The following is a 12,532-nucleotide window of genomic DNA, read 5'->3' as shown; positions in this document are numbered from 1 at the left end:
ACCAATGCCTCCATCTTGACCCTGTTTATTTAATTTTAATTTTTAAAAATATTTTATTTATTTTAGAGTGGGGAAGGGACGAAGAAAGAGAGAAACATCAATGTGTGGTTGCCTCTCACAGACCCCTAACTGGGGACCTGGCCTGCAAACCAGGCATGTGCCCTGGCTGGAAATTAAACCAGTGACCCTTTGGTTCACAGGCCAGCACTCAAATCCACTGAGCCACACCAGCGGGGCTGTTTATTTCATTTTTAAAAGACCCATTCAGGCCCCTCTACTCCTTCATGTGTCAGGAGTCTCTTTACAACTCTATGCTGTACCCTCCAGAGCAGCCCCAGGCCAAAGGAGCAGAGCTGAATGAAGGGTTCAAGACGTTCTGTGTCCTGAGAATCTCACTGTTCTTCCCAGCTAGGCCCTTCTCAGTTCCCCCAAGGGTCATATTGTGGACACCCAAACAGATGAGTAATACCAGCTTTTCCTGGGCACGGAAAAGACTGGGACTGAGTTTGTTGTTCTAGATGGGAAGTTCTCTGATTCACCTTGAATAAACAGGACAGGGTATTTGCAGGAAGTTTTCTCTCACTGCTGTTTTTTTCGATTGATAATATCTTTGACTCCTCCAAAAATGCAAAAATACAAAATTAAAAGAAATGTTTTAAAGATTGTAGGTAATGTGACTAGTACTGATCCAGCTAAAAAAAATAAATCTGTCTGTAACATTTACATTTTTTCTTCTTGCTACAATAATTTTCACATGTTATCCAATTTTTTTTTAAACAATTAGCTCACTGTTTTCTGAACCCCAGCTGCATTTTAGAATTACACTGGAGGTAAAAGTAAATCTGATGCTAGATTTCAATTAAATAGAAACCTCTGAAGGTTTGTCCTGAGCATTTAAAGAATAGTTATTATCATTTTTAAAAGCTCCCTGTTGATTCTATTCTTTAGTCAATGGTGAGGATCATTGAAGTTTATTGAGAACAGAGACCACAAATTCCTTCATATTAAACAATAAAATGAGCTTGTCATTATTAATCCACAGAGGAGAAAAGCATCCAATCCAGCGGTTCTCAAATTTGAGTGTATATGAGAGTCACCCAGAGGGTTTGTTAAACATAGATTGCTGGCCCCACACCCAAAATTTCTGATTTTGTAGGTCAGGGTTGGGGACCCAAGAATTTGTGTTTCTAAAAATCCCTGGGTAATGCCGATCACATTTTAATATGCATCTAATTGACATAGTTTGTATGGTTTATCCTGAATTGAAGTGAAATGAGATATAATTGACCAATACATTAAATAACCAATGATATTAGTGTCATTGTATTTAATAATTTATTGAACAATAGGCAAAGCTCTTGGGATTTTGGCATCATTAAAAGCATTCCACGTGTGGCACTGAAATGACTTGCTGGATTGGTGGTTGGGGCGGTACTTACAGTGCATCTTATTAGATTCCTGAAAGTCTTCATCTTCCTTATTCACCTGATCAGGTGCAGTTGCGAACGTTTTAATGTTATTATCCAAGAGTAAACTCTCATTCTCATCAAACACTGTGGGGAACAAATAGAACTCCTTGTCTACGTCTTTCTGTAAGTCAAAACAAGAACAATGAGGTGAAGACAGGACAAATAAAGTGGAAAGACTTCCATATACCCAACACTATTTGCCAAGGATAAAAAACCGAAGTTTCCTTTCTTCTTTGTAAATGGGGCACTAATGAGAGTTTTCATTATTCTCTGTGTAGTGGATTTTTGGTTCAACATGGGAATCTAAGCCTCATGCTGCACCTAAAAGTTCCGATTCTCCTCTCCTTACTACCCGCTCTGCCAATACTAATTGATCCTATCAAAAACAGTTGTTACAATGGGCGTGTGGGGATGTGTGTTTGCTAGCAATCGGGGAAAGTGCCATTTACAGTAATGTGAATATAAAGAATCATATACAACAGAGCAGGAGAAAGCAGTGAGAGGGAGGGGTCATCTTAAGGAGAGTAACAGCCTGCCAGGTGAATTGGAACGGGAATTCACACAACCGAAGGCACCGGAACAAACATTCTTGTTCCCCTTCCCCCATCTCTTGTGATACGTAAGGAAGCAGAAATGCTATCTGGTCTATGAAATGATTCAATACTTTAGAAGAAGGCAGTCAGTGTAAGGAATCAAAGCATAGAGCCTCTAAGAACAAGTTACTGCCTCAAAAAAGAAAAACATTCAGAGATTACTGCGTGTCTTTTTCATGAGATTATTTTCAGATCAAAAACATAATTATCAGCTCTGACCAGGTAGTTCAGCTGGTTAGAACACAGTCCTGATATGTTAAAATTGTGGGTTCGATCCCCAGTTGGGGCACATGCAGGAATCAACCAATGAGTGCGAAAATAAGGGCATCAACAAATCAATGTTCCTCTCTCTTTTTAAAAAACATTTATCAAATTTTAAAAATCCAACTAAAGCAGGGATCTAAAGGTTAGATCCTACAGAAAACTGAATCAGTGATGGAGATGATCTTAAGAAACCTCCCATAAATCAGAAGATTCAAAGATGAAAAACGTACACGTAACAATGATTTTAGAAAGAAGTTACAAAAGGGGAAACATAATAATAATAAATAATAGTGGAAATTACTGGACTTCTCTGCTACAATAAATGTCAGAGGAAGATAGAGTAGCATTTATGTTTTTCAGGGGAAAATTACAAAAATTTTATACCAGGCAAAGAGCAACCAAAAGACATTTTCAGATGTGTGAGGTTTCCAATATGGACTGTTATAGTCACTTTATCTTCCAGTCTACAAGGAAAAGTCGAGTGAAAGTTTACAGGTCACATTTTCTGATCACAATGCAACAAAACAAAAAAATTACTAACAAAAGGACAAAAATTAAAAAACTTAAGAGATCATATTTGATCCAAATAATAACTCTTAGGTCTAAAGGAAACAAAAATGAATTACTATATGTATTTATTAAATGCTGTCCATGAGAACACTATGAGACATAATGAATATAACTTAACAGATAAACTGAGAGTCTGAAATGCTTTTTATTTTAAGCAAAAGTAAATAAAAATAAATGTAAATGTCTACATACTTTAGAAAAATAAAACCATAAAAGAAGAAAAATTAATAAAGACAGAACAGAAATTAATAAACTAGATCACAAATTAAAGTAGCTAACCCTAAAAATGTATTCTTTGAAATTACAAAAAAAATATACAAAACTCTGGCAAGTCTAATAAAAAAAATTAAGAGAGATTCCAAATACTCCACATTCAGAATGAGCAAGGAATGTAATCACAGGTATGAGGGAGAAATAAAGTAACACCACTGTGTGCAACAAAGGTGATCAGCTGACTTAGAAGGTGGTATCTGAATAGACCAATACCCATGGGTGAAATAAAAACAGTGATTAAAAAATAAATAAAATAATTCACTATTTCTAAGAAGTAAAAATGTCAAAATAATCTTTCAGGCAATTTCTTTCAAATTTCTAAGCAGCAATGGATTTCTATAGCAATAGTAGGAATGGGTTCCTATCTATTTAAACTGTTTCTAAATATTAAAAACAAGAATCTTCCCAATTTATTTAATGCAGACAGTATAACCATGATACAATACCTTATAGCTTAGATGAGAAGTTCTATATAAAGCACTATCAAAGCCAACACAGAAATATATTGGAAAAAAACCCCACTATGCTCAAGTAATGCTTTTTCACAAAAGTACAAGGATAGTTCAACATTAGGAAATCCTTAATTACAGTAGGACACACTTGTAGGCCAAAGGAGGAAATAACTATGTTTTATATATTTTTTTATTTTATTGATTTTAAAAATAATTTCAAGGATATCTAAAAATAAATCTTACAAAATTTGACATTTGGTCATTAGTTGTTCCCTTTGCTTTCTCCCTAGATCTTTGAAAGGCCGCCTCCTTGAAATTTAGATCTCACCGCAAATATTACCTCCACCTTATCTAAACAAGGATTTCTGTTTACCCTAGCTTTTAAAAAAGTTGTTACTCTCTGAAGTTATCTATTTCCGTTTTCACCCCTTCTCACCTATCCCCCTTCTTCTGTGCTACATGCACAATACAATATAAACCCCATTAGAACAAGAAACTGACCTGTGTATTTACCAATAAATTCTATCCTAGCACAGGTGTTTTCTGAACAGCTCAATTGATTTTAAATAGAAAAACATTTTCAGTAAACCAGACATAGGATGTGAATCTACTAACTAATAGCCAATGTCATACTTAGTGGTAAAATAGTAGAGATACTCTCGATAAGATCAGATACTAAGCAAGGCACTATTTTATATTGTTTTGAATATTGTATCCAATCTGAGGCCTCATGGCTTGTTAGTAAAAGAGCCAGGATGAAGACTTCTAATGTCACTTGTGAACCTTCTTGTTCTGTGACTCCTTCATTTGCAAAATGAAGATAACGAACTACGTAGATAAAGCTCACATTTTAACTTTCAACTCACTAAGTTCCTCCTCTCCAAAGAGATAACTATACTTGGTCTCTTGGGTTGCTGCAAAGGCCAGATGAAGTGTTAGGTGCCTGGACAGAGTTCAATAAACATTAGTCTCCTTTTTTTCCTTCCCAAGGTAAGCACAGTATCAAAGAATGGAATACAGAGGTAGAAAACCATGTTGTCTTCAGTTACACGTTTAACATTTTTAAATGATGCCATTGCCATTTACGATAGCCAAATAAAAATATATAGTATTAAACTTAACAAGAAGTATCTAAAACCTCTATAAGGGAAACTATAAAATGCTCCTGAAAAAGACAAACTAGACTTGAACAAATGGGAAAACATATGGTATGTTCTTTTTAGAGTAATTCAACTTTGTAATTATGTCTGTTCTTCATAATTTGTATATTTGAGACAGTCCCAACCAAACACTGTTAAGCCTTTTTTTTTGTATTTTTTTCCATTATCATTTATCTTCCTTATACTCTTTTCTGCTAGGCTTTTTTTATTCCTCCCTGGAGCCAGATAAGTTTTTATAAGGTTCATTAGAAAGAATAAGTAAGCAAAAAAAGTGCAGCCCTGACCTGTGTGGCTCAGTTGGTTGGGTGCTGTCCCACAAGGTGAAAGGTCACTGGTTCAATTACAGTCAGGGCACATGCCTGGGTTGCAGGTTTGGTCCCTGGATGGGGTACGTAAGAGAGGCAACTAACCAATGTTTCTCTCCCTCTCTTCCCCTCTCTAAAAATAAACTTAAAAATCTAAAAAAAAGTGCAATGAAGTATAGCTACTAGTCATTAAATACATTATAGAGACTATAAGTAAAATGGTATGATACTTGGTCTGTGAATATATTGAGATGAACAGATTAGAATAGAAAATCAGGAAATAGACTTAATTGTGTATGAAATTTTTAGCATTTGATCAAAGCAACAATTAGTGGGGAAAAAACTTTTTAATAAATGGTATTTACATAACTAGATATCACATAGAAAAAGAGAACTTTGATTCACTCCTCAACTGTACACCAGAATAAATTCTAAATAGAACAGAAATTTAAATATGAAAAATAAAGCCATACAAGTACTTGAAGGCAGTATGGGTGAATTCCTTTATACGCTGGGACATGGGAAAGCTCTCTTAACTATGACTCAAAATCCATAAGTGATGGAGGAAAGAAATTTTTATAGAAATAAAAATTTTACATGACAAATAACATCCATAAACAAAGTGAAAAGCCAAATAACTAAGAAAATATTTATAACTAATATTTCAAAGGGTTTCTACCCTTAAGATGTTAACATCTAGGGAAACCACTCAGGGAAAATAACCACATAGAAAAATAAGTTACAGATATAAACAGCCAAATAAAAGAAGTGAAAATGATTCTTAACCATTTGCAAAGATGCTCAACTACTAGTAATAAGAAAAACAAATTAAAATTACAGAGATACTGTTTATGTTCTTAACTCATGAGAATACAATATAGTGTGATTCTTATATAAGGAAATTTGTCACTATCTAGCAAAATTGTATATGTACTTATCTTTTGTCCAAGCAATGCCACTTTTAAGAATTTATTCCAGAGTTGTGCTAGCAAAAATACACACAGATGTATGAACAAGGCTGCCCACTGTATTGTATTTGTAAAAGCAAAGTCTGGAAACAACCCAAACCCCTGTCAAATAGTAGATGTTAAACTGTAACGTTAACCGTGGCATGACTACATAGTGGAGTAATAGCTACTGTAGAAAGGAATTAGGAATGTCTCCCTATGTTATAGACTGGAGGGAATTGCAGATTATATTGTTAATAGAAAAAAAGCAAGAATATGAATACATATATACACGTTTGTTTATTTAAAAAAACAATAAAAATTAGAGAAGAAATCAATGACATTGAAAACAAACAGTGCAAAAAATCAGTGAAAATAAAAGGTGGTTCTTTGAAAATATCAGTAAAATCAATAAGCCTCTAAACAGACTAGCTAAGACAAAAAAAGAGAGAACACAAATTTCTAAGATCGGAAGTGAAACACAGGACATCACTGCTGACCCTATGGACATTAAAAGGATAGTCAAGGAATACTACAAAAAATATATGCCCATACATTTGGCAACTTAGATAAAACGGATCAATTCCTTAAAAGTCACAATTTGCCAAAACTCATACAAGAGCAACCAGACAATCTGAATAGGCCTATATCTACTAAAGAAATGGAGTCGATAGCTAATAACTGTTCAAAACAGAAAGCACCGAAACCAGATGTGTTCATTGGTGAATTCTACCAAACATTTAAGGAAGAAATTATACCATTCTATACACCTTTTTTAAAGGATAGAAGCAGAGGAAATACATCTTATTTCATTCTAAAAGACCAATATTATTCTAATACCAAAAAGAGACAAAAATATAAGAAAGGAAAACTATAGATCAATATATTTTTAACAAACATAGATGTAAAACACACCCCAAGATATTAGCAAATGAAGTCCAACAATGCATAAATCAAGTTATATATCATGATCAAGTGGGATTTATCCCGGATATGCAAGGCCAGTTCAATGTTCTAAAATCAATAGTCTAAAGAAGAAAAATTACATGATCATGTCAACAAATACAGGAAAGGTATTTAACAAAATCTAACACCCATTCATGACTCAAAAGTACCAGTAAACGAGGATTAAAGGGAACTTCCTCAACTCAAAAAATATTTACAAAGAAAAAAAATTACTGCTAACATCTTACTGAATGATGTGCAACTAAACATTTTCCCACTAAAATTAAGCACGAGGCAAGATATTCCTTCTCACCACTCCTTTTAACATTATACTAAAAAGTCTTAGCTGGTATAATAAGCCAAGAAATAAAGGAATTCTGATTGGGAAGAAAGAAAGAAAACTGTTTATGTTCACAGATGACATGATCATCTATGTAGAAAATCCAAAAGGAATGACAAAGGAACTCCTATAACTAATGAACAATTACAACAAGGTTGCAGGATTCAAAGTTAATATGTAAAAATAAAGCAAAACATTCCTCTATATACCAGCAATGAAAAAGTGAAATCTGAAGTTGAAAATAATACCACTTACATTAGTAGCTCCCAAAATGAAATACTTACGTATAAATCTAACAAGCTATGTATAAGATCTATATGAGGAAAACTACAAAAGTCTGGTGAATGAAATCAGAGCACCAAATAAATAGATGTTCCATATTCATGAATAGGAAGACTCAGTACTGACAAACTGTCAGTTCTTTCCATCCTGATCTATAGATTCAATGGAAAGAACAGAGAACCCTCACAACAGACCCACATAGATTTACTCAACTGATCTCTGACAAACAAGCATAGGTAACACAATGGAACAAATATCATCTTTTCAAAAATAGTGCTAGAACAACTAGATACCCATGTGCAAAACAACAACAACAACAAAAACAAATCTGGACACACATCTTAGCTTCTTTGCAAAAATAAACTCAAAGTGAATCACAGACCTGAATGTAAATCAAATATCGAAGGTACAATCCATGAAAGAAAGAATTGATAAGCTGGACTTCATTACAGTTAAAATTTATGCTCTGTAAAAGTAATGTGAAGAGAATGAGAAGATAAAGCAAAGAATGGAGGAAAACATTTGCAAAAGACATATCTAATAAAGGAGTATTGTTTAAAACATTCAAAGAACTCTTAAAACTCAACATTAAAAAAAATTAAACAACCCAATTAACAAATGGGCAAAACACCTTAATATACATCTCAGCAAAGAGGATATACAGATGGCAAGTAAGATTATGAAGATTCTCTACAGCATATGTTATTAGGGAAATGAAATTAAAACAATAATAAGATACCATCACACACCTATTAGAATGGCTAAAATCTAGAATACTGACAACAGCAAATGCTGATAGGATGTGGAGCAATAGACACTTTCATTCATTACTGGTGGGAAGACAGTTTGGTGGTCTCTTCCAAAATTACACAGTCTGCTTTTCAGGAAGATGGGACTGAAAGCGAAGGAAACGCCTGTGTCTCCCAACCTGAAGTCAAAGCAAAAGCTTTGAAGGCAAAGAAATAAGTGCTTTTTTTTATCCACAATGGAATTCTATGCTGCAGAAAGGAAGAAGGAACTCCTACCCTTTGCAACATCATGGATGGAACTGGAAAGCATTATGCTGAGCGAAATAAGCCAGGCGGTGAAAGACAAATACCATATGATCTCACCATTAACAGGAATCTAAACAACAAAACAAACAAGCAAGCAAAATATGACCAATGACACTCAAATACGGAACAGGCTGACAGGGTCCAGAGAGGAGAGGAGAGAGAATCATAGGGGAAAAGGGGATGGACTCATATGAACAAGTATAAAGGACACATGGACAATAACTAAGGTGGGGGGTGGAAATGGGAGGGAGGTGGGGAGCACTGGGCGGGGGGCGGGCAGGGCTGGGAATATAAGACAGAAAGCTGTACTTGAACAAGAATTAAATAAAAAAATTTATTAAAAAAAAAGAAATCAGTGCTGAAAAATGTCCACAATTACAAAAAGAAGAAGGAGGAGGAGAAAGAGGAAGAGAAGGAGAAGAAGAAGAACATCCGCAGGTCACTTACCTTCTGGTGGCTGAGGACACTGGGGTTCTGAAGGCAGCCTAAACATCCACAGGAGAGCACCCCCAGGAAAAACAAGCTTGACCACTCTGCCATCATCAAGTCCCCCCTGACTGTGGAGTCAGCCATAAAGATGATAGAAAACAACAATACACTCGTATTCGTGTGGATATCAAGGCCAACAAGCACCAGATCAAAGAGGCAGTGAAAGAGCTCTGTGACATTGATGTGGACAAGGTCAACACTCTCATTAGGCCTGATGGAGAGAAGGCATATGTTTGGCTGACTCCTGACTATGATGCTTTGGGTGCTGCCAACAAAATTGGGAAATTGGGATAATCTAAACTGAGACCAGCTCGTTAATTCTAAATATTAAAAAAATTATACTGTAAAAACAAACACAAAATTAAAAATACCCCTATCATACAATCTAGTAGTTGGGCTCCTTGGTATTTACCCAAAGAAGTTGAAAACTTAGGTCTACACAAAAACCACCACATAGATGTTTGTATCAGCTTTATTCATAATTGCTAAAACTTGGAAGTGAGCAAAATGTTCTTCAGGAAGTGAGTGGAGAAATAAACTGATACATCCAGACAGTGGCATACTATTCAGTGCTAAAAAGAAATGAATTATGAAGCAGTGAAAAGACTCAGAGGAAACTTAACTCATATTCCTCAGTGAAAGAGGTCAATCTGGGAAGGCTGTATGCTGTATGATTCCAACTATGACATTCTGGAAAAGACAAAGCTATGGAGACAGTAAAAAACCAGCGGTTTCCTGTATAGTACCATAATGAGAGATATATGTCATTATGCATTCGTTTATACCCATAGAATGTTAACACCAAGAGTGACATGCAATGTAAACTGTGGACTTTGGATGATGATGCTGTGTCAATGCAGGTCCACCAATTTAACCAATGTCCCACCCTAGGTGGGGATGTTAATACTGGGGGAGGCTGCGTATGTGTGGGGTGTGGGGTATATAGGAAAACTCTGTACTTTATCCTCAGTGCTGCTATGAATCTTTAAGTGCTCTAAAAATAGCCAATATAAATAATAATAAATAAAAGACTTAGCTGTAACGTAAAAATAAGCTATTTGCAGTGAGAGAATAGGTGAGTGGAAAGAAGGGATAAAAGCTAGATTTTTTTGATTACACTCATATACCTCTTTTTTAGATTTGGCATTGGAACCAGGTAAATACATAATTATAAAATAATATTACAGTTTTACAAGCAATCCCTTAAGAAAGAAGTAGTTAATTAAATAAACCTGTGTATCCTGTGGGTGGCAAAACTACAGAGAGGAATTGTTGAGCGACTTTAAACATGTAGTTTAACTGTACGTCCCTAGGGAGAGATCTACTCTGAGGACGAAAAGGGCAGCAAGCCAATCTTACACCGTTTTCAGTAATTACATTGTTGGCTGCAGTGTTGTAATTGTGGTTATGAAACAGTCAATTGTATATTGTGAGATGAATTGAGTGAATTGAGTGTTGATGTTGTTGAGAACTAAGATTTTTCTTAGTTTTTCTTCCCAGTTAAAGGGAGATACAGATGTGAGATCAATTAGGTTAAATTAAAAAAACAAGCAAAAAATTCATAGACCTAAATTGGATATAGAGTGTCACTGAAAACTCATGATGAATTTTATCTTAAAAGTTTTTTCCAGCCCTGGCTGGTGTAGCTCAGTGGATTGAGCACAGGCCTGCGAACCACACGATCGCGGTTCGATTCCCAGTCAGGGCACATGCCTGGGTTGCAGGCTGGTTCCCTGCAGGCCAACTCCCAGCAGGGGATGCAGGAAAGGCAACCATATAGTGGTGTTTCTCTCCCTCTCTCCTTCCCCTCTAAAGATAAATAAATAAAATTTAAAAAAAATTAAGACAAATTGCTGTGTAAAATATTTTTTAAAAAAAGTTTTTTTCCAGCTGTTCCCTATTGTCGCCATCATAGAAATGCTAGCTGATCAAAATAAAGTTCAATCCCTTTGTGACTTCAAACTGGAGCAAGAACTGTAAACAGCATTTTGATGCCCCTTCCCGCATTCCCAGGAAGATTATGTATTCTCCTCTTTCCAAAGAGCTGAGCCAGCACAGTGTTTGACCCATGCCCATCTGAAAAGATAATGAAGTTCAGGTTTTTCAAGGACACTACAAAGGGTAGGAAATGGCCAAGGAGTCCAGGTTGCAGGAAATGTGTCATCCACACTGAATGAATGCAGCAGGAGAAAGCTGATGGGACAACTGTTTTGGGGGGACACTCAGCCAAGTGAGGTGGCATCACTGGGCTAAAGCTGCAGAAGGACCACAAAGAGATCCTTGAACACAAAGCCAAATCTCGCCACGTAGGAAAAGAAAAAGGCAAACACAAGGAAGAGACAATTGAGCAAATGCAGAAATAAAGTAATCTTATATACAACTTTCATTAATAACTTAAAATGAAAAAAAATTTTCCAGTTCTGCCCACTGTAAAGACCTAGAAATAATGATTAACCCAATAGCAATGAACACCTCTAGTGCCCAGCTTGTGGTTCTAAAAGTGATTTCTTATCCAAAAGAATAAGAAAAATGGCCACTACCAGGTCTGGCTCAGAAAATGTGTAATATAGATTTAAAATAGCTTTTTATACTAAAAATTAAAGAAGCTCCATGTAAAAATCACAGAGTCTACCTGAACAAGTCCCTCCGGTGGCCAAAAATAGAATACATGTAGCATCAGTAAGCATAATGGCAATGGATTGAAATACACTGAATATGCTTAAATCTAGGACTTCACAGTAATACTTTAAAAATTATTAAGAACCTTTGAAGTATGCTAGAGAAAAACAATTAATTTGGAATCTCATAAGTAAAGGAAAAGAATTAAGCATTTGTCACTCCTTTCTTATGTAATACATACCTCAGGGTAAGCAAATAGCCCGTTAACAGGTTTTTTAGTACTCCTCTATAAGAGGTGTACTAGCTAATACACAAAGAAGGAATGATGGAGTCATTCCTGCAATGCCTGATTAGATTTTGAATCTAGTAGGAAATGGTTATTGGTGACCAATAACATGGGGAGAAAATTATACAGTATCTATGTAATTCCCTGATAGAAGTACCCTACCCAGTACCACATATAAAGTAGTATCGCCAAAACCAAACAACAAACAAAAAATCCTAACCCGAAACTGACCATGCCTTATATCTAGCCATTGATTTATAGGAAATAGAAAGAGAAAGAAACATGTTAAATGACACCACGAGAATGCACTTAGTAAACTCTAGACATGCAAAACTTCTATAGGATAAATTACTTGCAAAAACAAAAACAGCAAAAAAATTCTCAAGAAACCGATTGTAATGTGTGAATTATTTATGTACGCATTCAAACAAACTTGAAACAATTAAAAGATAATTGAGAAACGTAAACATTGATTGGAAATTT

At 35.3% G+C, this 12,532-nt stretch overlaps 1 protein-coding gene and 1 pseudogene across 3 annotated transcripts in view; one reads left to right on the top strand and one right to left on the bottom strand.

Moving 5' to 3' along the window:
* CP (ceruloplasmin) overlaps window positions 1–12,532 on the bottom strand; it is an 84,999-nt gene that overhangs the window by 34,690 nt on the left and 37,777 nt on the right. For all 3 annotated transcript variants that reach the window (XR_005068771.1, XM_037061847.1, XM_037061848.1), the window contains exon 10: window positions 1,440–1,590. Coding sequence is in view for 2 of the 3 variants with exons in the window: in XM_037061847.1 (XP_036917742.1) it covers window positions 1,440–1,590 (151 nt within the window). In the remaining variant the exon portion in view is untranslated. The remainder of the gene's footprint in view (window positions 1–1,439; window positions 1,591–12,532) is intronic.
* Window positions 8,390–11,507, top strand: LOC118997941 (60S ribosomal protein L26-like; annotated as a pseudogene).

The sequence above is a fragment of the Sturnira hondurensis genome, unplaced genomic scaffold, assembly GCF_014824575.4.
Source record: "Sturnira hondurensis isolate 20B ecotype Veracruz unplaced genomic scaffold, ASM1482457v3 Scaffold0013537, whole genome shotgun sequence".
Classification (NCBI taxonomy): Eukaryota; Metazoa; Chordata; class Mammalia; order Chiroptera; family Phyllostomidae; genus Sturnira; species Sturnira hondurensis.
This window is presented reverse-complemented; position numbering and strand designations above follow the sequence as displayed.